The 22291-nt window shown below is 41.8% G+C and overlaps 1 protein-coding gene across 19 annotated transcripts in view; it reads left to right on the top strand.

Annotated features, from left to right (window-relative positions):
• Nucleotides 1-18903, top strand: part of ANK2 (ankyrin 2) — a 411206-nt gene extending 392303 nt beyond the window's left edge. For 18 of the 19 annotated variants that reach the window (XM_066631612.1, XM_066631616.1, XM_066631619.1 and 15 more), the window contains 9 exons: nucleotides 1430-1570; nucleotides 2982-3261; nucleotides 4527-4842; nucleotides 5820-5912; nucleotides 6426-6509; nucleotides 8051-8215; nucleotides 9274-9456; nucleotides 11970-12061; nucleotides 16622-18903. In XM_066631612.1, coding sequence (XP_066487709.1) covers nucleotides 1430-1570; nucleotides 2982-3261; nucleotides 4527-4842; nucleotides 5820-5912; nucleotides 6426-6509; nucleotides 8051-8215; nucleotides 9274-9456; nucleotides 11970-12061; nucleotides 16622-16805 — 1538 coding nt within the window. In that variant the 3' untranslated portion in view covers nucleotides 16806-18903. The remainder of the gene's footprint in view (nucleotides 1-1429; nucleotides 1571-2981; nucleotides 3262-4526; nucleotides 4843-5819; nucleotides 5913-6425; nucleotides 6510-8050; nucleotides 8216-9273; nucleotides 9457-11969; nucleotides 12062-16621) is intronic. The other variant, XM_066631629.1, reaches the window with a different exon arrangement.
• Nucleotides 18904-22291: the final 3388 nt, after the last annotated feature.

Below are 22291 nucleotides of genomic sequence, written 5' to 3' on the forward strand. Positions count from 1 at the left end.
CCGACATTGTCATTGGTCATTCATGTACCTGGTATCACAACTCTCCTGAGCACAGTGCAGAGAACATAGCCATGAGTTCCCTCTCTTCTTCTACTACCCTTCTACAAAAAAAAGGTTTTTGTTTTTTATACGGGTGAATGGAGAAGCATGGTAAAATATGATCCCACAGTGGAACAGTTCAGATCACCTCATTCTACATAATGCGGGTCTTAGTCTTCTATCAATCCCTTTGAAAAACATTTTCAAAGGACATATCTATTTGAACTCATCCATGAAGCACATAGTCCATATGTGGCTTTCAGCTTATGCGCAAACCGTTTGAACCAATTGCTAGCTGTGGTTTGCACCTCCTCTCTTTTTAAGATAGTTTATCTCCAAATGATTCTGTCTGTACAATGTGCTCTGTGTGACAGCCCACTCATCTGTATACACCCAAGGACATCTTTCATTCACCCAGAATATGTCACTTCATGATTTTTTTTTCTTGAAATGAAGGCTGACAGGGAAGGGTTCTTCATACTTTGTATGTTTGGTGGGCAGTTGCTTTTTATCTTAACAGAATGGAGTCTGAAAGAAGGCAACCAATATCTTTATTTGTTACTTCAGTCCTTAGCAGGGATCTCTTTACCTTCCCAGACTTTCAGTGGCTGGTCTCTACCAACACATTCTGCGATGAATTCAACACAGCAACCATTTCCTTCTGAAATAAAAGGACTTTTCACCAGAGGCATCACTACTTTTCTGCTTTCCCTAGGAGTGCTTCCATTGCAGATTTGCACAAACCTGTCAAATGGTCACTCCTTCCACTTCATGAGATTATTTGCTCTGATCAGGCATAGTAGGCCAGATGCACCTTTTGGATGGACTATTGTTCAGAGTCTATTTCCTGAGGCAACCTGTACAACCAGGTTTGTACCCCCATTTATATCTGGAACTGTGCACACAGAATAAAGTCAGGTTGCTTACCTATAACTAGTGTTCTTCAAGAGCTCAATGGCACAGTCACACATTTCATCTTCCTTCCTACTACAAGCATCCTTCTCTTTGGTTGACAGTCTCACTAGAACTTTGAAAGTGTGGAGGAGGAAGCCATAAGCAGATAGTGAAAATCTCATCTAAGGAGAGGGGGTGGTTGGCAAATTTTTTTTAAGAGCTCTAGAATGGTCATGGAATAATTTCTACACAGGATTTAGAGTGTGCACTGTGCATACGATATCACAAAGAATGTCTGTTAGAGGTAAGCAGTCTCTTTTATCCAAGGTAACCTCCAGGTAGAAAAAAAGAAGATAAAGAGAGCCCTTCATATCAGATGTGTATATGCTGGCATATGTGATTCATCTTCAAAAGCAAGATGATGATGCCGACTTCTAGTGGATACTGTATTGTTTTTCACTCAGCTCAAATAAAACCTCTCTTTTCCAAATCACAGATTCAAGTCTTACTGAGTGTCTTACAAAAATAAATCGGATGGATATTGTTCACCTAATGGAGAGCAGTGTGGAAACGTCACGAGACCATGGTCGCACCTATGCAGAAATGGAACAGACAATAGGACTAGATCATAGTGAAGGTAAGGGCAAGTCCACTCCTGCATTCTCATCACTCAGTAACTCCCCCCTTACTCACTGAATATAGAAGACAATCGTCAAAATTTTCATATTATAATAGGCAGAGCTTTTGCATCCGCCCCACTCACATCAAACACAATGCTTTTCAATATTGGCAGTTCACACATAGTTGCCTAACAACCTTCTTATTTCTTTCATTTGAATGTGTGACATGTGACAAACTTGCATACATGGCTCTGGGAGCCTGCCAGGGGACCATGACCCAGGTCACTAACATGACTTTGGAATTGGACTTAGGGCAAGAGGTCTCAGTTCCCATAGGCTAAAAGGAAGTCCACACTTTTAATTTGTTAGAGCAAACATCCCCCTCTTTCTCAGCAGGCTGACTTGGGAGAGAAGCTGTGCATAGCTTTTGATGTTTGAAAAATTATATGAGTGGTTGCACCTTGCTTGCACAGCCCATCTGACCCCTTGAACAAAAGCTGCATCCTGGGAACTTCCTTGCTTGAAGTAAAGAAAGTTGTTAGTGGCATAAAAGAAAAGGCCCCTAGCTGTCCTAACCAACTCCATGGCTAAATTCAATAAGGAAAGCCATTTTAAGTAGCAACTGGCTTCTGAAGCTAGCTGCCACACTCTTAATATGGTACAAAACAATAAAAGAACCTCTTTAGGGCCAGGGATGAGTAATCAAGGGCCATCAACTCACAAGAAAAGGGTTCCTTGATTAGCTCATGCCTCAAAAGAGCAGGTCACAAGAACCCGTATGTCTCTGGCAGGGACTACGTGTAAGACAACAGGCCCTAAAAGCTGAATATTAAGTAATTTGTAGCATGAACTGAAATACATTTAATTAAAAGTGAGAACTGATTTTTGCTGCCTGGAGATCACTTAAGGTGAGGATCTATTTGTATATACAGGTGGTGCCTCTTTATCTGTGGAGATTGAGTTCCCGGACCTCCTGTGGGTACCAAAAACTGTGGATAATGAAATCCGCCATTTTTAGGGCCCACTGGAGCTCCAAACACTACTGGAGCCCTGCTCTGGTCACACCCAGGGCTGTTCTGTTCTGTTTCACCAAAAACCAGAAGTTGCACAAAAAAGGCTCCAGGCGGCATTCTGAGCCTTGGAGAGGCTGCGCGCAGAGGTACACAGCCTCTCTAAGGTTCCGAAAACCTCCCAGACATGACCGGAACAAGGTTCCAGTCACGCCTGGGAGGTCTTCAGTGGGACAGTCTGGGCGCTTAGCATCCATGGTGAGGCAAACCTGTGGATGTTGAATCCGCAGATAAAGAGGCCCCACCTGTAGTGCCTTGGTACTTGCACTACAAATCTGAATTTAGAGATAAACCGGGAAGAGTTATGACTTTACATGGGAAGATCAAACATTTGTGATTGCTTTCCCTTTGCTCCTAGGATTTTCTGCTCTCCATGAAGATCTGTACAACACCAAGGATAAGAAGGAAGAAGAACATTCCTTATCTAAAGACAGTGAGCAATCAGATCACCCACCACTTGTATCTGAAGAAGACATTTCTGTCAGCTACTCGTCCTTACATGAAGGCACACCCAGGGCTGAGGCAGAAATATCTGTTGCAGAATACTTACAACAAGCACACAAAGTTCAAGTGGAAGCCAAATTCTCAGGGAAACTTCATGAGCTGCCAGAAGATTCATCAGCTGCACAAGAGTACTTGTAAGAATTTCAAAATGATAGGCCAAAAATCATAAGTGTGCTTTACATTCTGTTGCTCTAGAAAATGCAAAACATCTGTGCTTGTTAAAGGCAATGGGACAGATAAAATGGCATGATTTACTGGATTCACTGGTTGGTTTAAAGTCCTGCAGCATTCAGAGTTGCATGTGCTTCATGCATAAGTGCCTGAAGCAAAACAATGTCCTAATAATGTTTTAAGTTCAGTTGAATACAAACTTTATATAATTTGAAATACTTCAGCTTTGTCCTCTGAAATGGATAAGCCAAGTCACTTCCAAAGCTCAAAATAAAGAAATCATTTTAATTATCTGTAAATTGTACATAGATGAGAACTGAGGAATCATTTTAGACAAGTAGTTATAGCTGCAAGCAAAACTGGTTGGAAATATTTTACAGAACCCAACTATGTTTATCAGTAGTTCTGCAAAACATTAGATATCTTCAGTCTTACATAGTTGTATCAATGACGTCATGTCTATGGTTTTCTCCTTTTGACACTGTGATTTATTATGCTGTAAATATTTGCAAAATGTTTACATTGTAAAACATGATGTCTGGACCCAGCTGAACCAAATGACTAGGTGAGGTTCTCAGTGAAAGGAAGGCAGAACAAGCAAGTACTATGAAATAGTTTGTAACTCAGACACAAATTATTAAATACTCTAGATCAGTGGTTCCCAAACAGTGAGTCAGGACCCACTGGTGGGTCATGTAAGGGTGATGGAAAGATCAGATAACTACTTGCCTCAAGCCCTGAAGCTCTTCTAAAATTGGATAGCTGCTAATTGCCCTGCAAGAAGCTGAGCTCCTGCAGTTGGCAAGTATGTATAAATATAGGGAGTTAAATGTTTGAGGTCTTTTTTCTGGTTGTTATTACTTGTAAATAAATAAATAAAACATTTCTTTCTATATATCCTTTTTTAAAAAAAGTCTGGTAAACCTAGGTGTATATAGGTCCCGATATAGTGTCATTTTAAAAAGTTGGTCCTGGTGCTAAAAGTTTGGGAACCATTGCTATTACTGAAGCTTTGTTTCTGATCACTGATATACATGGTACTTAAAAGCACTCTCAAAAGGAAATGTGAGGAGGCTCTAGGTTGTTAATTGACTGTTCTCCTTTAATTCTCAAAGCATAGCCATTGTAATAACGGGCTGGATATTTAGCTAGATAAAAGAGGGCATTTGTTCACTGGAAAATAAAGAAAACACCTGATAATTAGCTTCCCTGAATCTTTAATTTACAGCGTCACATCTTTGGGCACAGATCAGATAGAAGGACCAAAGGGCATAAAAGCAGCAAGCATTACCAGTGAAAAGTCTGAAGTCTCCATTGCAGGATCGGAGGATCTTGAGAGGCCATACCTTCATACCCCAACATCTAGTGAGCGAACTGACTCACCTATTGTGCAAGAACCGGAAGAAGTGGTTACACTTCTCTCACTTCACTCTCACTTTCACGAAGAAGAGTCACCTGCAAGGAAAAACAGCCTGGTGATCGTGGAATCAACTGATGAACATCCAGAAAAATTAGAAAGATATGAAGAAGAGTTGCTGGAAAAGGTAAGTAGCCACATTGCTTGGATGTATCAAGTATTTTCTACAGTTGTTCCTGAATTTCCACTGAAGTAGCTTCCATTCCAGAGGTGGGAAAGATCTTTGCAAATGTTATGAAAGAAAGCAGTTCCCAAACAAGACTGACACTACAGTTACTCCCTGACTCACAGGAGTCCAACTTATGGTCGTCTGACTTACGGACAGATGCATCGGCACTTCCAAATGAATGGCACGGATCTGGTCTTCTGCTTTTGTGCCTGCGTGATAGGGCTGTTCTGACTTACATCAGTTCTGACTTCTAGACAGTTGTCTGGGATGGAACCAGGACATAAGCCACTGACTACCTATATTGCCTCAGTATATAAAGAAGTTCTGTGCCCTGGAAGTTCTGTGCCCTGCTCAATCTGTGTCTAATCTACACATTTTCTGACACTATGTAAAAGGATGATGCTGAATGTTTGTTAGAAATTATGCAGTGGCTCAAAAGCATAACATGAGTATTGGGCCTTAAGAGATATTCATGAAGTGGGAATTGAAAACCCTTACTTTTATACTGAAGGCTTATACCAAAGACTGAGGGCACAATCCTATACAAACTTTCCAGCGCTGACGTAGCCATGCCAACAGGCCATGCACTGCATCCTATGGTGGGAGGGTAGTCTCGGAGGCTATATATACTGTATAAATAATATACTTTATACTGGGAACTTATTTATGCTTAAAAGCTTTTGCTTAATTTATTTAAACTCATTGCACCATATGTCATATAAGACAGTAAAGGACAACATCAAAACAGGTGAATAAAAATTGCCCTAAAGCTGCAGTAAGCCAGAGTGCCATCACAAATATATGGAGTCTGTTAAAACTATTGTTCTGACAGGCATTAGTGTGGTTTTCATTGGGCTAATAGAAAAGGGCCAAATGCTGTTCATTCACACATGCAACCTCAGTGTCTAAGAACAATGCTTCCATGCTTCCACTAGGAACTAGCAGAGGAATTAGGTGAGCTGGAGGCCAGCTCAGATGAGGAAGAGATGGTAACTACCAGGGTCGTTCGCCGCCGGGTGATTATTCAGGTACAAGAGTATTCAACTACTGCACGTGCCAGTGGCAGTCATGTCCTGGTTACACTTCTAGGTTCCACCCTTTCCCCAAAGGACTGTTCCTGGCTGGTACTGCACTCCTAAATGTGGCATGTTCCTGAATAATGCATGGCCATTGAATAACCCTAATAACCTTTTCTGATCTGATTTGGAAGTGGGGAGAAAGCCAGTAAGTCTGTTGCCCAATGTGCATTTTGAAGAAGAGTGTCCCACTGTCCACTGAAATGAAACCACTTTGATTTGCTGCTTCGATACCACCACCCCTCTAACAGGTCAAATTATTTTGGTTTGCCTCTTGGTTCAAGGTTTCTCTGCATGCTTTTCAATATCAACTCGCAAAACTTTTAACGGAGTTTAACAATTCTGCTTCAATAACTTCCCAGTTACTTTAAAAAAAAAATACCGCTTTAACCAGATATGCAGCTTTTATGCAGCTCATTTAAAGCAGCTCACTCTCATTCAGGAATTTTGTCCTTTGCCCAACAGGCTGATGACATCCCTGAAATGCCACCAGAAGCTGTAACAGAGGAACAGTACACAGATGAACATGGTCATATTGTAGTAAAGAAGGTATCATCTGATCCTATTAAGTTGTTTTCTTCAATGGGAAGGAGTAAAGAGCATTTCAGTAGTTGTACACTAAAACATACACTGGAGTGTCTTGCATTACTGCTTTTACACTTGCATTACACTGGAGTGTCTTGCATTACTGTTAAATGGCTCAAGTGTAACTCTAGCATGTGTGTTCTGTTCATTCAGTCGTGTCCAGCTTACCCAGTGTACTAGGTAGGTGACATAGGTGGTACAGCGTCAAACAGATGCAGCCACAGTCATTACCCATTCACACACTCCCGCCCAGCACATTATTTATTTATTTATTTATTTATTTATTTTTTCACAGATTTCCCAGTTTATTTTTCCATAGATTTGGGGTTTTTTGTTTGTTTGTTTTTACAAAAATGAGAAGTGTAGAAAGTGGCGTTATAGGTTTTTATTTCATTATCACACACACACACACACAAATCACACCTCTAGCTATATGTCCTGACAAAGGTCACAACCATAATATCTCGTAAAGCATCTCCCACACCTAGTTATCAAACTATGGTTCTTTTTTATATCATATTTTTTTCTGCTGCAGTACTCTGTTGAAGAGAAACATTATAGGATCAGCATGATCATTAGAGACAGGCATCTATATATCCTTTCTAACACAGCATAGTGATTGCTGTCAGCAACTTGAAAACATTACACAGAAGAGAAAATCCTCTTAGTTGGATAAATAGAGGGGCAAAGCAGGAAACTAGACTCCTGCTGTTTCCTCACTTGCAGTGCCTCACAAATGTTTTATTTTTTTCCCCAACAGATGAGATAGTGTCTGCATATAATTCTCAATAAGAATGATTACATAATATCTCTGGGAAGGAGGTACACTGTGTTAGAGCTGGCTTCTGTAATCTTTTTACAGAAGGGCAGGAGGTCTGGTCTAGAGGGTAGAGCCTCCATTTGCCTGAAGATTAACATCCACAAGGTCGCCAGTTCGAGGCCACCGGCACCGTGCGACCTTGATGCAGCTGGCAAGCTGCAGCTGAGCTGTTCCATCTGCTCGGAGCGTGGGAGGATGGAGGCCAGAATGTTAAACCAGATCGGAGTGTAACACCTTGAATGTAGTGGTTCTTGAAAGAAAGAACCTTCTTTCAATTTGTAAAAATCCCTGCATGGATTTAATAAGCCTGCCTATGTAAACCGCCTTGAATAAAGTCTTGAATAAAGACCAAGAAAGGCGGTATATAAATACTGTATATTATTATATTATATTATTATTTTAATATAATACGAGTATTATATTATATAAATAATATATAAATACCAATATTTATTGGTACGTATGTACCAAAGAGGCAGGTTTTTTAAAGTTCCTAGGGAACAGGGTGCCCAGATGAGGCTTCGCACGACCCATTAGTGAAATGGACATCATGACATTTCAACTCCTTTAGCAAGTGTTGTTAGTATTTGCAAATGGATAAAAGCTGCTGCTACTTTTTAAGGGGAAGGTATTGTTGCTATAATGTAATCTAAAGGTAACATGACTCTTAACATCGCTCCGTCAGGTCACTAGGAAAATTATCAGGCGCTTCGTTTTACCAGATGGCACGGAAAAGGAAGAAGTTGTGATGCAAGGACAGCCACAGGAACCCGTGACGGTGGAAGAGGGAGATGGATATTCAAAAGTTATAAAGCGGGTTGTGTTGAAGAGCGATAGTGAACAATCAGAGGTTAGATTATTTTTACTTCTAATTGTTTTCATGAGAAGCAATTTATCAGCAATAATAGTTCTGGTGTCACAAGAGATTTTCTCTTGGTCTTTGTTTTTAATAATGTACTTATAGATATTTTTGTTATGACCTCTACATATTCCTGTATTTATGCCTTATGATAGAAAGCTACATAGCTGAATAGTAAAATAATGTATTATGATTCGCTTAAGACATACACAGCCCAATCCTGAGCTGCCCGGGGCTCACAGCTGCTGCAGCATCCTACACGCCTCAGCCTGCCGCGGGAAGCGCCTTGGGAGAAGGGGACTTTCATCCCCATCTCCCAGGTAAAGGAAGTAGCCCTGCAATGGGGCTATGCACTTTACTGCCGACTAAAAGGTTGGCGGTAAAGTAAAGGCAGAACGGACATGCCGTTCAGAACATGAACGGACAGAGTTCAGTGGAGCTGAGCTGTGCTGGACCCACCTCCTGCCTCCCTGCTCCCTCCCCAGGCACACCTCCCACCCGCCCTCTCTGCCCCCTGCCTTCCCATCACGCCTTCCGCCCTTCCCACTCATCCTTCTGCCCCAGAATGCCTTCTCCCCTCCCCACTGCCGCTTACCATGCCACGGCTCAGCGGTCCGTGAGACTACCAAGCAGCAGAGGACTGGTGCCCACCCAGCACGGGGCATTTGGTGGGCCGCTGTGAGATACAGGAAGCTGGACTAGATGGGCCTATGGCCTGATCCAGTGGGGCTGTTCTTATGTTCTTATGTTCAGCACTAGCCCAGCGCCAGCCAGCGCTGGGCTAGCATGGGTGCTGGCCCAGCGGTAAGCCTCACAGACGTGCCTTATGGCACGTTTGCAACAGTGCACTCTGGCAGAAAGCCGGAGCGCTGAGCTCAGGATTGGGCTCTAAGACATTTCTGCCCAATGTTGCATATATGCAATACAGACCAAATGTGAACACTTGTGGGCTGAGCAAAAATGGGTTAACCAAGCATTCAGTGGCCTTGGTTCTCCTTCATGGGTACTTGCACAAGCATACCATTTATTATGAACCTTCCCCTCTCTAGGTCACCTTCTCTGAGCCAAGTGTTTTATCTAGTGCCTCAGAATTTCAGTCTGAACCAGTAGAAGGTCGCAAGGTCAGCAAAGTTGTGAAGACTACAGTAGTGCATGGGGAGCGAATGGAGAAACACCATGGAGATGCGAGCTTAGCCACTGATCTTCCATCAGCCAAAGATGACTTTGAAGAGGTAAAATAGTGTCCTTTTTGTCTTTCCAACTATCTTGCATGGAAGTTTCAATCAGGAACAGTGTCATGTGACTGAATATGGTTTTCATTTATAAGTAATTGCCATGCACTAAATTGCAGAGCTTTATTTTCTGAACTGACCCTAAAGCAACTATCAATAAAGCAACCTAGAATAAAAATTCAGGTACAAGAAACCTCCATTAACCAGCATTGTTAAAATCAAGCAGATGTAGACCTGATCAGTGAAGGTTGGGAGGCCATTGGGAGCCCCAAAGATCTTCCATAGAAAGAACAGGATTGAATTAATCATCATCATCATCATCACCTAGATTGCAGAATTTTAACTAGAATCACCTGATAAAATTAAATCCAGATACTACACAGGGAATTCCTTCACAACAACATTTCACCTATCCTCCCTTTCATATTCTTATCCTTACACTTTCACGAAGAGATCCCTTACACCTTTCCCTCCCAGGAGATTCTGCTTTGTAAGTTACACCAATAACCTATATCACCAAAACATGCAGCAGACATTTGTCCCAACGTATTCAACTCTCTGATTTCCCTCAAATCCAAAGAAAGTTTGTGTTGTTTTCCTTGAAGCAAAATGGCAGTACCAAAAAAGCCTTACATTTCTTTGTAGTTAGAAGTACAGGTGGGGCTTTGGTATCCATGGGGGATCCATTCCTGGACCCTCCGCAGATACAGAAAATCATGAATGACCAAATCTGCAATTTTCAACTCCTTAAGCCCTCTGAAGAGTGCCAGCCCCCTCTGGAGGGCTTCATGAAGCCCAGGGAGGCTGTACACATCTGCCCACGGCCTCTGCGGAATTCAGAATGGCCATTTCAGGCCAAAAAACAGGAATTTTGGTTTCCCAAGGAAAACCAGAAGTGATATTTTTATGATTTTTAAGGCATTCTGAGGCCCAGAGAAGCTCCCAGAGGGGAACCTGCATTGAGCCAGATCCTCGGATGTAAAATCTGCCGATAAACAGACTCCACCTGTAACTCACACTGTCATCTGTGCCAGCCCCCACATATGAGTTTGCCCCCACTCACCAGAATGCCTTGGACTGATGGGACACTAAGAATTTAAGACTATGAGTTTCTATTTAAGCCCCTCATCAGTCCATTAAACCCAATGTAAACTTATTTTAAGGTGGGTGGTTGTGTGGTCAGTCTGTGGGATGATTCAGCTGTTGAAAATGTTTTTGTTATCCATCATCTATTTGATATGTGACAAAATCTTCCTTATCATTTGGCAGAAGAATACAACAAGCTCTCATTTAAAGAAGGTCATTTCGTTATCTTTATAACTAATCAATGACCAGCCCATAGATGAGGCAACCTGAAGCCCTCGTGGAGCAGCAGATTTGAGGGGGTGGCAAGATGGGGCAGTCCTAACAGACTGATGTGCTCCAATCTTTTCATACTTGTATCCCCTTCAAGGGGTTCAAGGCAGAAGGGGAGAGGATCTAAGCATCAGCAGCCCCCTTCTTTTTAGAAGGGGGGAAACCCAGCAGCAGCCATTTCTTCATCTTTCTACCCTTCCATAAGCTTAAGAAAGCAGCCAAGTGGAGCAGGAAATAGAAAGGTGGAGCATCCTCCCTTTCTCTTACCTACAGCTTTGACTGCCCTGCCTCTTCACTAGCCTGGATCCTCTTTAAAATGACCTGGAAGAGCAGAGCATTTCCAGCCTCTTTGCTCTTCTAAGTCATTTTAAACAGGAAGCAGGAGAATGAGGAAGCTGTGTCTAGGACAGCTGAAGCTGGAGAAAGGCAACTCCACTCTCCTCGCTCTCCCCCTCCCTCCACCTGCAGGTTGGCTGTTCATAGAGGGCTCAGCTTCCCCTGCCTCCAGCCACGTATGGGTGGGTCCACACTGATCCACACAAGATGTTTTAAAACTTTTGGGGGAAGGTGGCAATGGTAAGGGATTCATGCAGGGCTTACGTGTAGGAGTGGCATTGGAGCTCCAGCTAATATGTCTTTAATTATGAGGGTTATTTATAGGGAAGCCTTTCAGAGCTGTCACAGGATCCAAATTCTAGTAAATTCAAAAGTAGAATCAGGTCTTCAGAGTCAGAGCTGGAAGTTCAGGAACACCCAGCTAAATAAATATTTCCAAAATGTATTCTGGAGCAAATCTGGGAGGTGCACCCATCATTATTGGAACTGCTTCAGTAGAATGTCTCTGTCTGAAGATGCATTTCTCTAGCAGTTGCAGGAAGTTGTAAGCCCAGTTGTCATTTCACAGATTTCAAACTCAAAAGTTCAGTAGTCTCAAATACCGCTTTTGTGTGTGTGTAAAAAAAAAATTGCTAGATACCATTACAGATATTATTTATAGCAGGACATTTTATGCTACAAAAACCTGAAATATTTGGTTTCCGTTTAACCATTTGGTTTGTCATTGGTTCAGATGTTCTTCTGGCATTTCAATAGTTCAAAGATAATTAAGCTGTGCCAATGCTTTGTTGTGTTATGGTTTTCTTTTTGTTTTACTTTAGGCTCTGAGCTATGCAGGTAACAAAATGAAAATTGAAGTCCCCCCCTTAATAGAAAAAGAGATCATGAAAGAGGATGGCTCAGTTATTAAAAGGTTCGGGTTGGCATGGCAAAGAATGGTTTAGTGACAAAAGATTATAACAAACTAATAGAGTGGTGAGAAATGAAAGAATGACCACTTGGAGCATTAAATGCAAATAAACTAAAATGATGCATACTAACACAGCTTGTGAAGGGGGAAGAAATCAAAGCATAACAACAAAAGTAATAGAAAAAAAGATGATTTTTGAAATAGTTGGCTGCAGTATTGTAACCAGAGATTCTCAGTAGGTTCTAGAATGGGAGAGGCATGCTGTTCATACATAAGATCACATCTTTAACTTCAGTTTAATTCAATTATAATAAATTGAATATAATAATATTCAATTGAATATAATAGACAGGTCGAGTCTCATTTGTGAGGGTTCCCAGAACTCACTTGGATGGCGAAAGTCACCCTAAAGCAAATCAATTTAAAAAACAATGTCCCTTTGCTCTGTGATTTAAAAGCAGCCTTGCTGACCTTTGTGATGTTAAGACAGTCATTAGCAGACAATCCATCAATCAGTCTCTCTCCAGGCAAGCCAGTGACCCCTCCCTTCACCCAGAGCAAAGTGATTCTTCATGTGCTCAGGGGGAAGGGAGGGGTCGCTTTGCCTTGGAGTGAAGCCTGGAAAGAGAATGATTGATGGATTGTCAGCCCTCTCTCACATTAACAAGGCTATTGTTAAACAACTGTTTTTCTTTAATTTAAAGGGGCCCTTTGTTAAGATAGAAAAATCTGTGGATAATTAGGTTATTCCTACAATCCCTTGCATGACTGTCTTTCTACAATAGTAAGTAAAGCAGTTTTTTAAACTGTGATTTTAAAGGGGTGCATTTTTCCCCTTTTCCAGGGATCAGCACATTCCTTCTTATTTGCAGTGGCCATTCGTGTTGAGTCAAATCTGTGTATAACAAGATTAGACTTGTATCACCTCTGGTTTGGCATCTATAATCGTTAGAATGCATTTAAATTCCCACACCACTTAGGCACTTAGCAAAGGAGTAAAACAAAATCTACTTTTGTGACTCTTAAGTGCCTTGACTGTGAATTCACCAATTCTGATGCTGCGTACTTTATATCTTAGTTTGATATAAAGAAAGAGACAGTTGCTCTCAAAACCCTTTTTTTGAGTTGAAAAAACTTCAAACTTGAAATTGAAAACTTCAAAAAAGGATAGCTCATAATCTCAATTAGTGACTTGATCTGTTACTAAATTGCTGTTATAGATAGGTAATTTCTCTTAATGTTTAGCCTTACACCAGGGTTTCTCAAACTGGATAGCAACCTATTTGGGTTGCAAAGCTACAACTGATGAACTGATAGACCAGCAAAATGCATTGAGCCCTATGGAAAGTGAAACTGAGACACACTGCATGTTTACTCATGAGTAGATGAACATGTCTTGGTTCATTGCAAAGGGCCAAGAGGAATCCAACACCACCAGAATGGTCCCGATCCGCTGAACACAACCCCCCAAAAACACCCAAGAAGGAAGTCCCTCCCTCTAAGTTGACAAATGTATTGAAGCCTATGGAAAGTGACACTAAGTGCCCAAGTGCCTAGCAGTAAGTCCCTTGCAGAAGTCCAGGAGTGTTGCAAAAGTGCCGTAAAGCACTTTTGTGCCACTCTGAGGAGAGAGAGGCCAGCGCACAGATGTGTGTTGGCTTCCCCGTGCCAGTGCAGGCCCCGGGGAAATGGTGAGTTGCGTTGGAAAATCTTGGCTGGCATGGAGGTCTGGGAGGTGGTTTGGGGAGGGTGGTGAGAAGGTGGGAGAGAGGCATTTCAGAGCAGGGGAGTGGGGCGGTGTATGATCCCGGGTGAGTGGGGAGCAGGAGGTGGGGCCAGGATCCAGCAGTTATACTGGATCCTAGCCTGCAGTCCAGAGCAGTCCCGGGCTGCTCAGATATGCACCACCTTTGTGAGGTGGCACAGATCCAAGTAGACCCATTGGGGCTGCTGCAACATGACACGGGGTAAGGGGTAAAGTTTCCCCTTGCCTCAGACCGAGCCTCAGCCAGCCCCAAACTTGTGCTGGATGCAGCGCAGGCCCACTGGCCTTCCTGTTTCCAGCGCAAATTAGGATTGCACCCTAAGCTACACATTTGAGTTTACCCACAATGTGGAGCTCCACAAGTGCTGCAGAAAGCTGCCCTCCCCCACCACAGTACCGTAAATGAGGCTTGAGCTGGCAAGACGTTTTTCTTTTTTAGTCTTGTAAAGCTAGGTGGTTCCTGATGGTATGTAATTTTAAAAAGTGCTGAAAAGGTTTAGGATCTCTGCTTTGTTGGAAAGGGATGTTGTATTTTACAGACAACAGTGGAGCTTCAATTCCTCTCCTCACCACTCATCACTCCAGTATTTTAATGCGGTTTAGAGGTTAGATCTGAATCTCAATCCAGCCCAAACAAATAATGTATTTAAAATTGATTTTGTCCCAAATCACACTGGACTAGCTTAAATTGAACTGGGCATTGGGTAGGGCTGCAAATCTTATGGTGTTTTTTTTTTTTGGGGGGGGGGTGGTTTGAAGATTTTGCGGGCAGGCTATGGAGAGAATTAACTTAGAACAGGGCTGGCTTCCCCATCTCATCTCCCCTTATTTAAGTGTTTTACTTTAGTTTATTTATAATTATTCATTTTAATTTAATTATTTATAACCTGCCTATCTAAGGAAAATGGCACAATTTTACTGCTTGCCATGGGCAATTTCAGTGTTTGTTGCATTCTCAGGAAAGCACTTCCTACTTGATGATATCACTTCCAGCCATGACATAATTGCAGGTTAATGACATCACTTTCAGTTGGTCCTGGATAGACAGCCATTCTAAAAAGTGGGTCCCAGTGCTAAAAGTTTGAGAAGCACTGGCTTAGACTGTAATTTACACCTATTCACAGTTGTTTCCTGCTCATTGCATATGCAAAATCCTCTTTTGCATACACTTTTAAACATTTGTGATAGCAGATTTCTCTTTTGTGTTCTCTTAGGACTAAATTGAACCATTCATTTTTAGCCTTTCCACATATGCCCTGTTTCAAAATAATTTTAATATTTTTAAGAGAAGTACAGAACTATCCAGATTCCCCACTGAAATATCACAGGTGATACCCTGACTAATGTTTTCCACTGTGATGAGCTTGCCATGCCCACAAAAAGAAAGTCAGAACTAAAAGTAAATAATGAGTTGACGTGTGATCTGGTTGCTAGTGTTTTCTGTGGTTCTACTCAGAGAAATCCAAGTAGATTTTGAGAAATCCAAGTGGCACAAAAGGCTGCACACCACTTACCTACACATCACTGGGAACTTGAGGCTGGAGAGAAGAAACCTCTCCTATACATTGAGGGCATTGGGAAAATACTGTATATACCACATTAGTACTATGATGAGCTTCACTCTGAAGCCCCTCACAGCAGAAATTGTCTGCTGGGTGCAGTGGAGGCGGACTTAAGGGGAACACCTGGACTGAGTCCCAATATGCTCTTTCCCCAGCTTCTGCCCAGTTTAACAGATGAATAACACTGCAGAAGGGCTTTTGCAGGAACCCCTCCATTGTGCAGCTCTGTTATTGGGGAGATGCTAAAATTAGAAGCAGGTTGCTGGTTGCATGGTTCTCCTTCCCTTTCTGTAGCAGCCTGTTCAGCTTTCATTAGAGCCAAATCATGCAGAGATGATTTTTGTTAGGGCACAAACGTTTTAAAATGAAGGGCAGTTAGTTAGAGAGCAGAACTGCTGCTTTGGATTTTTGGTTTGTTTTTTCCTCCAGTGGAGAAAATATAGAGAAACACAGCAGGGATATAATGCTACTAGGTTAATCTCCAGTCTACTTAATGTTGCTAACATTCTGTCTAAGCCCTTTTTGAGATCAATGGAGCTTCTGTGGGGACAGTATTTGTGGGTTTGTGGGACACAGGCTCCACCAAGTGTCCAAGCCAGTTAAGATGAATAACAATTGAGAGCATATGAAGTGGAAGTGTTTAAGAAATGCCATTATCAAAATGCTAGTACTGGCAGGGTGGAAAGGCTTGCATGGTTATAAAAAAGAACTCAATATCTTTGCATGGGTGCATGTATTTTTAATGACAATCAAAGAATCCCCTAGCATCTTGAAGTTCAACGGATGTATTATGATTTAAGCTTTCATGGGCAGAATTCTACTCAGAAGTAAGTCCTATTAAATTAAATAGCCACCACTTCCTCCGAAGTGAGTATCGGATGGTTATGTGAAACCAAAAGGTCAACCATTGCAAGAGACAACAGTAGATTCCACAGTACTGTACAAAGAACAAATGAATATAGAATCCTATCAAATAACTGAATGAGCCAGTCAGCATGGGTGTGACCTCCTCCTAACTAGTAACTGCTGGTTATGACTAGATAAAGCAAGATTGTAAAAAACACCAAGGAGGGACAATTACTTCCTTCACTGAACTAGCCATTATCAGGGTTTGCTGAGCCAAATTCCAGTTTGGTGGCTGCACACTGGACTTTCTCACTGAAATTTGTTTAGTGAAGTCTTCTTCTTCTTAACATGTGCTACATTTATTTGTCTTTACCCTTTCATTTTCTGTAGGACAACAATGAGTAAAGCCAGTACACAAAAGAGGACCGTCATTAAGGACCAGTACGGAAAACATATTCATGTGGAACTGCTGGAGGACAAACCAGAAGCACTACCCCAGGATGAACTTCAGCATGACCTTCAGCAATTACTAAGACATTTCTGCAAAGATGAGTGGAAGCAAGAGGCCAAATGATGTTTAGATGTTTCTAAATCTCACCCACAGACCAACACACATATCCATTCAATTATCCAGTGTTCACTTTCTTATTTTGCATAAATGTCATAACATAATCACTGGAGGACAATGACAGTTCTACTTTGGGCATATATAGTTAAGTAGTCCTTTTTCTTTTCTAATATTTGTAAGCTAATTTGTGACCAAAGATAGCATCCTTCATTTGGGATGGTTTGTCTACTGAAAGTCATCGACTTTGTGCTGTACTGGAAACTTTGCCATTTTTGTTGTTCCTTAGCTTCCGCACCAGATCCATTTAAAAAAAAACAAAAAACAGCTTCTTCCATAGGCCTCTTCAAGTGACAACAACGTATGTGCATTTTTTCTTTTTTTCTTTTTTTCTTTTTTAAATTAACCTGTAAATAGCTAAAGTGCTTGCACTCACAAGACTGAAAGAAACACTGCCTATCATAACTACTTTGCTCATCAAGGACTACACGGTCTGTTGAAACTATTGAAGAACAATTAATGTAATATTGCTAACATTATCCACTGAGTATAGGACATGGATCTACTGAGAAGGAAGCATGTCAGGCCTACTGTACCCATAGGACTTCAAGCGTGATGATCTACCTGACTGAAATGTTTGTCAGAGTCAGGTTGAAACCTCAAACTCCAACTGTTCCCAGTAAAAAGACAGCTGACTGCAGCCATCACTGCTTTTCTGACTCTTGGAAACCAACACAAAGATTTCCTGAAGAACAGTGACCACCCATTTAGATATAACTTGCTAGCAGCTATATCTGTGGCACATCTGCATACTGTTTTCAAATCTTTTAGATGGGAAGATGAAGCAGGATGCATTCTACAGCTCTAACTACTGTGATATCCTGTTTTCATCACTGCTTTTGCAAACCACACTGTCTTATTGGTGGTTCTTTCTGCTGGCCACTGCACTGTAGATAACTTGATAAGGGACAAGAAACCATCACCCACTCTTCAAAAAAGATTAAATTTATCACATTCTATCAAGACTGCCTCTTAAACAGGTACATGCATGTGGCATTGAAAAATAAAAACACAACCCTCTTGTAATCATTTCAACAAGCTTCTCATCTCTCTTAGCACTGAGCGAGCAGATTTTAACCTTCCACTTAAGGTTTATCTTCCAAGTTTTGCTTGTGAAGTGATATGAATCCATTGGGCATTTGATTTTTGTTGCCATTTTATTTATATTCCTTAACCAACTTTCAAGAATTATTATGTAAATGTCTGCACTTTGATTTTCCAAGAAGGGCATATGCAACTCTGGAATAATTCTGTGGTCTGTACCTAATTCTAATAGTAGTCTGGAGCTCTGTAGCATTTTAACATATATATGTAATTATATATATTATATATATACATATAAAACGATATACATTTTGAATCAGTTATTTGATAAAGACAAAATATATTCAAGGAAAATGAGTCATGTCCTCCAGGGTTGATATTTTCAAAACCTCGCCAGCCTTTCCTCCTTGTAAAAATATGACTCACTCAGTGCTCAGAATGCTGAAAATAAATGTTACAAATGGCACCTCCTCATTTAAGTAACCATGCCTAGAGAAAGGAAACATTTTAAGAGGTTTGGTTTCCTGCTACAAAAACTACCCAAAGTGCCATGCTAATATTGTTTTGGCTGGCAAGCAGGACACAAGCACTTATGGCTGCCAAAATGGAAGCAGACCCATTTCAGGACACACAATAGCTCATTTCTCATTGTGAAGAACCTCACTGGTTGACCTTCAAGAATGGGGCTGAAAGAAATGCATTTCTGTTGTGTTATTTGCGGTGCACATGATGTTCTGTGTAACAGCATAATGGCTATTTGCCTTTTTCGGTTTTGATTTTTTGCTGTGTTATCAGAACTTGAATACTGTGAGAAGAAGTGATTTTAAGTTGATGAATCAGCATCTTGTTCCCATGGTGATAACACTAACTGAATATATCTATGAGGGCATGTATTAGTTAAAAGATTAAAAAAAGACAAAAAACCAACACCACTAACAATACATAGCTGCAATGTGTACAATGGCTGATTTAATTAAATAAAAATGTACAAGTGTTAAATGTAGCACTAATGGTATGTTTTTTTATTACTGATTTAACATGGGAGGAGTATTTTGACAGCTTTACTGAAAAATCTAGTCCTAGGAATGTGTTGATTAACTGCTTGAAATACTTGTTTACTTCTAAACAAGTAGAACAGACAGTGCACTATGTAAAATGGGTCACAGTCTATTGTAGCCTAAGTTATTGTAGTTTACATTTTTTTTTAACTTTGCCAAGAATCAAAAACTTTAAAACATGGAAAATGCTGGCCACTATGATCTGTTTTCAGTTTAAGAAGGGATTAAGGATTTTGATGGTGTGTGCTTTTTCTTAAAAGCTATGACAGTACATTACTATGTTGACATGATGGATGTAAGAGGCAATAGTCTTTTGGGGTTTATGATTTATGAGACATATCTATATGTTTTCTGTGACTATAGGCAACTGTATCTTCCATGATTGTTGAGATTTGAATCATAAGTTCCACTAGTGGTATACTAACCAGTGACCACTTAAAAATGGAAACACATGCATGCTTTTCCTTGGGAAGCTAGTCTCCCAATTTCAAAAAACACCAATACCATCACTTGTTAGGGGGAGGGGCAGGTGCATCAGCATTACGGAAACTGAGTTACACATGGTAGAAGTCACACAACCTATTCTACACAATATAATATGGCAAGAATCCCTATTGGCAATTGCTAAAAAGTTTTCAGTGTCATTCTTTCAGCCATATTGTGTTTCTTTTTTTCTTTTTTTACAACTTTCTGTCTTTTAAACAACTTTTGACATTTCAGTATAAATGCCTGTCTAGCTTTTCCATAAAATGGTTAATTGCTAAATAGTAACCAAATACGCTAAACATTGAACATATTAACACCTGGAAAGGGAGCAACATGTAGTTGCCTGTCAAGAATACAGCACAAAAACCATACATGTGGAAACAGGCATCCTTTCTCCTAGCTCCCACCAAACCCAAGACATTATCAGCGTTTCTGCTTTCTAGACCCAAAAATACAATGTATCAATTGTACATCCATCTACATTTCTTGGGTCAATTTCTGCAGCTGCTGCGATAGATGCCTCTTGCCAAGACATTGAGAAATAGAAAAGGCTCAGTAGCAAGAATACATGCTTTGCATGCATAGTTTCAATCCCTGCCATCATCACATACTTAAGGCCTTGTAGAACCACTTCCAGAGAGTGTCTTGGGTTAGAGATGAACAATCACCTGAGCCAGTATTTTATTTGGCCTGCAACCAAATAAAAATTTGAGCCATACTTCATAACTGACAGTGTACTTTCCTACACCATATATGAAGCATCTTTTGGGCATGTTGGCAACCTTCAGTCTCGAAAGACTATGGTATCGTGCTCTGAATGGTGGTTCTGGCACAGCGTCTAGTGTGGCTGAAAAGGCCGATTCGGGAGTGACAATCCCTTCCACACTGGGAGCAAGTGTAGTGTGTCCCTGGTCTGTCTCCCTGGCTATGGGCCTTCCTTCTTTGGCTCTTTGCCTCAGTTTGTTGGCAAAGTGTCTCTTCAAACTGGGAAAGGCCATGCTTCACAGCCTGCCTCCAAGCAGAACACTCAGAGGCCAAGGTTTCCCATCTGTTGAGGTTCATTCCTAAGGCTTTCAGATCCCTCTTGCAGATATCCTTGTAGCGTAGCTGTGATCTACCCGAAGGGCACTTTCCCTGCACAAGTTCTCCATATAGGAGATCCTTTGGGATCCGGCCATCATCCATTCTCACGACATGACCAAGCCAACACGTCTCTGTTTCAGCACTGTATATATGCTGGGCATTCCAGCTCGTTCCAGGACTGTGTTGTTTGGAACTTTGTCCTGCCAAGGGATACCAAGGATGTGTCGGAGGCAGCGCATGTGGAAAGTGTTCAGCTTCTTCTCCTGTTGTGTGTGAAGAGTCCATAACTCGCTGCAGTACAGAAGTATACTCAAGACGCAAGCTCTGTAGACCTGGATCTTGGTATGTTCCGTCATCTTCTTGTTGGACCAGACTCTCTTTGGTCTGGAAAATGTGGTAGCTGCTTTGCCGATGCATCTGTTTAGCTCGGTATCCAGAGAAAGAGTGTCAGAGATCGTTGAGCCAAGGTACACAAAGTCATGGACAACCTCCAGCTCATGCACAGAGATTGCAATGCAGGGAGGTGAGTCCACATCCTGAACCATGACCTGTGTTTTCTTCAGGCTGATTGTCAGTTCAAAGTCTTGACAGGCCTTGCTAAAACAGTTCATGAGCTGCTGGAGATCTTTGGCAGGGTGGGCGGTGACAGCTGCATCATGGTCAAAGAGGAAGTCACGCAGACATTTCAGCTGGACTTTGCTCTCAGTCTGGAGAGGTTGAAGAGCTTTCCGTCTGATCTAGTCCGGAGATAGATGCCTTCTGTTGCAGTTCCAAAGGCATGCTTCAGCAGGACAGCAAAGAAAATCTCAAACAAGGTCGGCGCGAGAACACAGCCCTGCTTCACTCCGCTTCGGATGTCAAAGGGGTCTTATGCTGAGCCATCAAAGACTACAGTGCCCTTCATGTCCTCGTGGAAAGTCCTGATGATGCCGAGGAGTCTGGTTGGACATCCGATCTTGGGGAGAATCTTGAAGAGGCTGTCCCTGCTGACCAGGTCGAAAGCCTTTGTGAGATCTATGAAGGCTATAAAGAGTGGCTGTCATTGTTCTCTGCATTTCTCCTGCAGTTGTCTAAGGGAGAATACCATATCAGTGGTGGACCTGTTGGCTCGGAATCTGCACTGCAATTCTGGGTAGATGCTCTCTGCAAGTACCTGGAGCCTCTTCAGTGCAACTTGGGCAAACAGCTTTCCTACAACGCTAAGGAGAGAGATGTCGCAGTAGTTATTGCAGTCACCCCTGTCGCCTTTGTTCTTGTACAGCGTGACAATGTTTGCATCCCTCATGTCCTGTGGTACTCCACCTTCTCTCCAACAGAGGCAGATGATTTCATGCAGCTCAGTGGCGATGATCTCTTTGCAGCACTTTAGGACTTCAGCAGGGATGCTGTCTTTCCCAGGTGCCTTGCCAGAGGCAAGGGAGTCCAGGGCCACATGAAGTTCTGCTAGGGTTGGTTCACTGTTAAGTTCCTCTAACACAGGCAGGCAGTCGATGTTGTTCAGTGCTTCCTCAGTTACTACATTTTCTCGGGAATATAGCTCAGAGTAGTGCTGCACCCAGCATTCCATCTGCTGCGCCTGGTCCTGGATGACCTCACCTGTGGCAGACTTCAGAGGGGCAGTTTTCTTCTGTGTTGGACCTAGGGCCAGCTTGATACTATCATACATCCCCTTGATGTTGCCCATGTCAGCTGCTATCTGTATCTGGGAACAGGGTTGGAGCCAGTAGTCATTAGCACATCTCCTGGCAGTCTGCTGGACTTTGC

This window comes from Tiliqua scincoides, chromosome 6 (assembly GCF_035046505.1).
Source record: "Tiliqua scincoides isolate rTilSci1 chromosome 6, rTilSci1.hap2, whole genome shotgun sequence".
In the NCBI taxonomy this organism is placed as follows: domain Eukaryota; kingdom Metazoa; phylum Chordata; class Lepidosauria; order Squamata; family Scincidae; genus Tiliqua; species Tiliqua scincoides.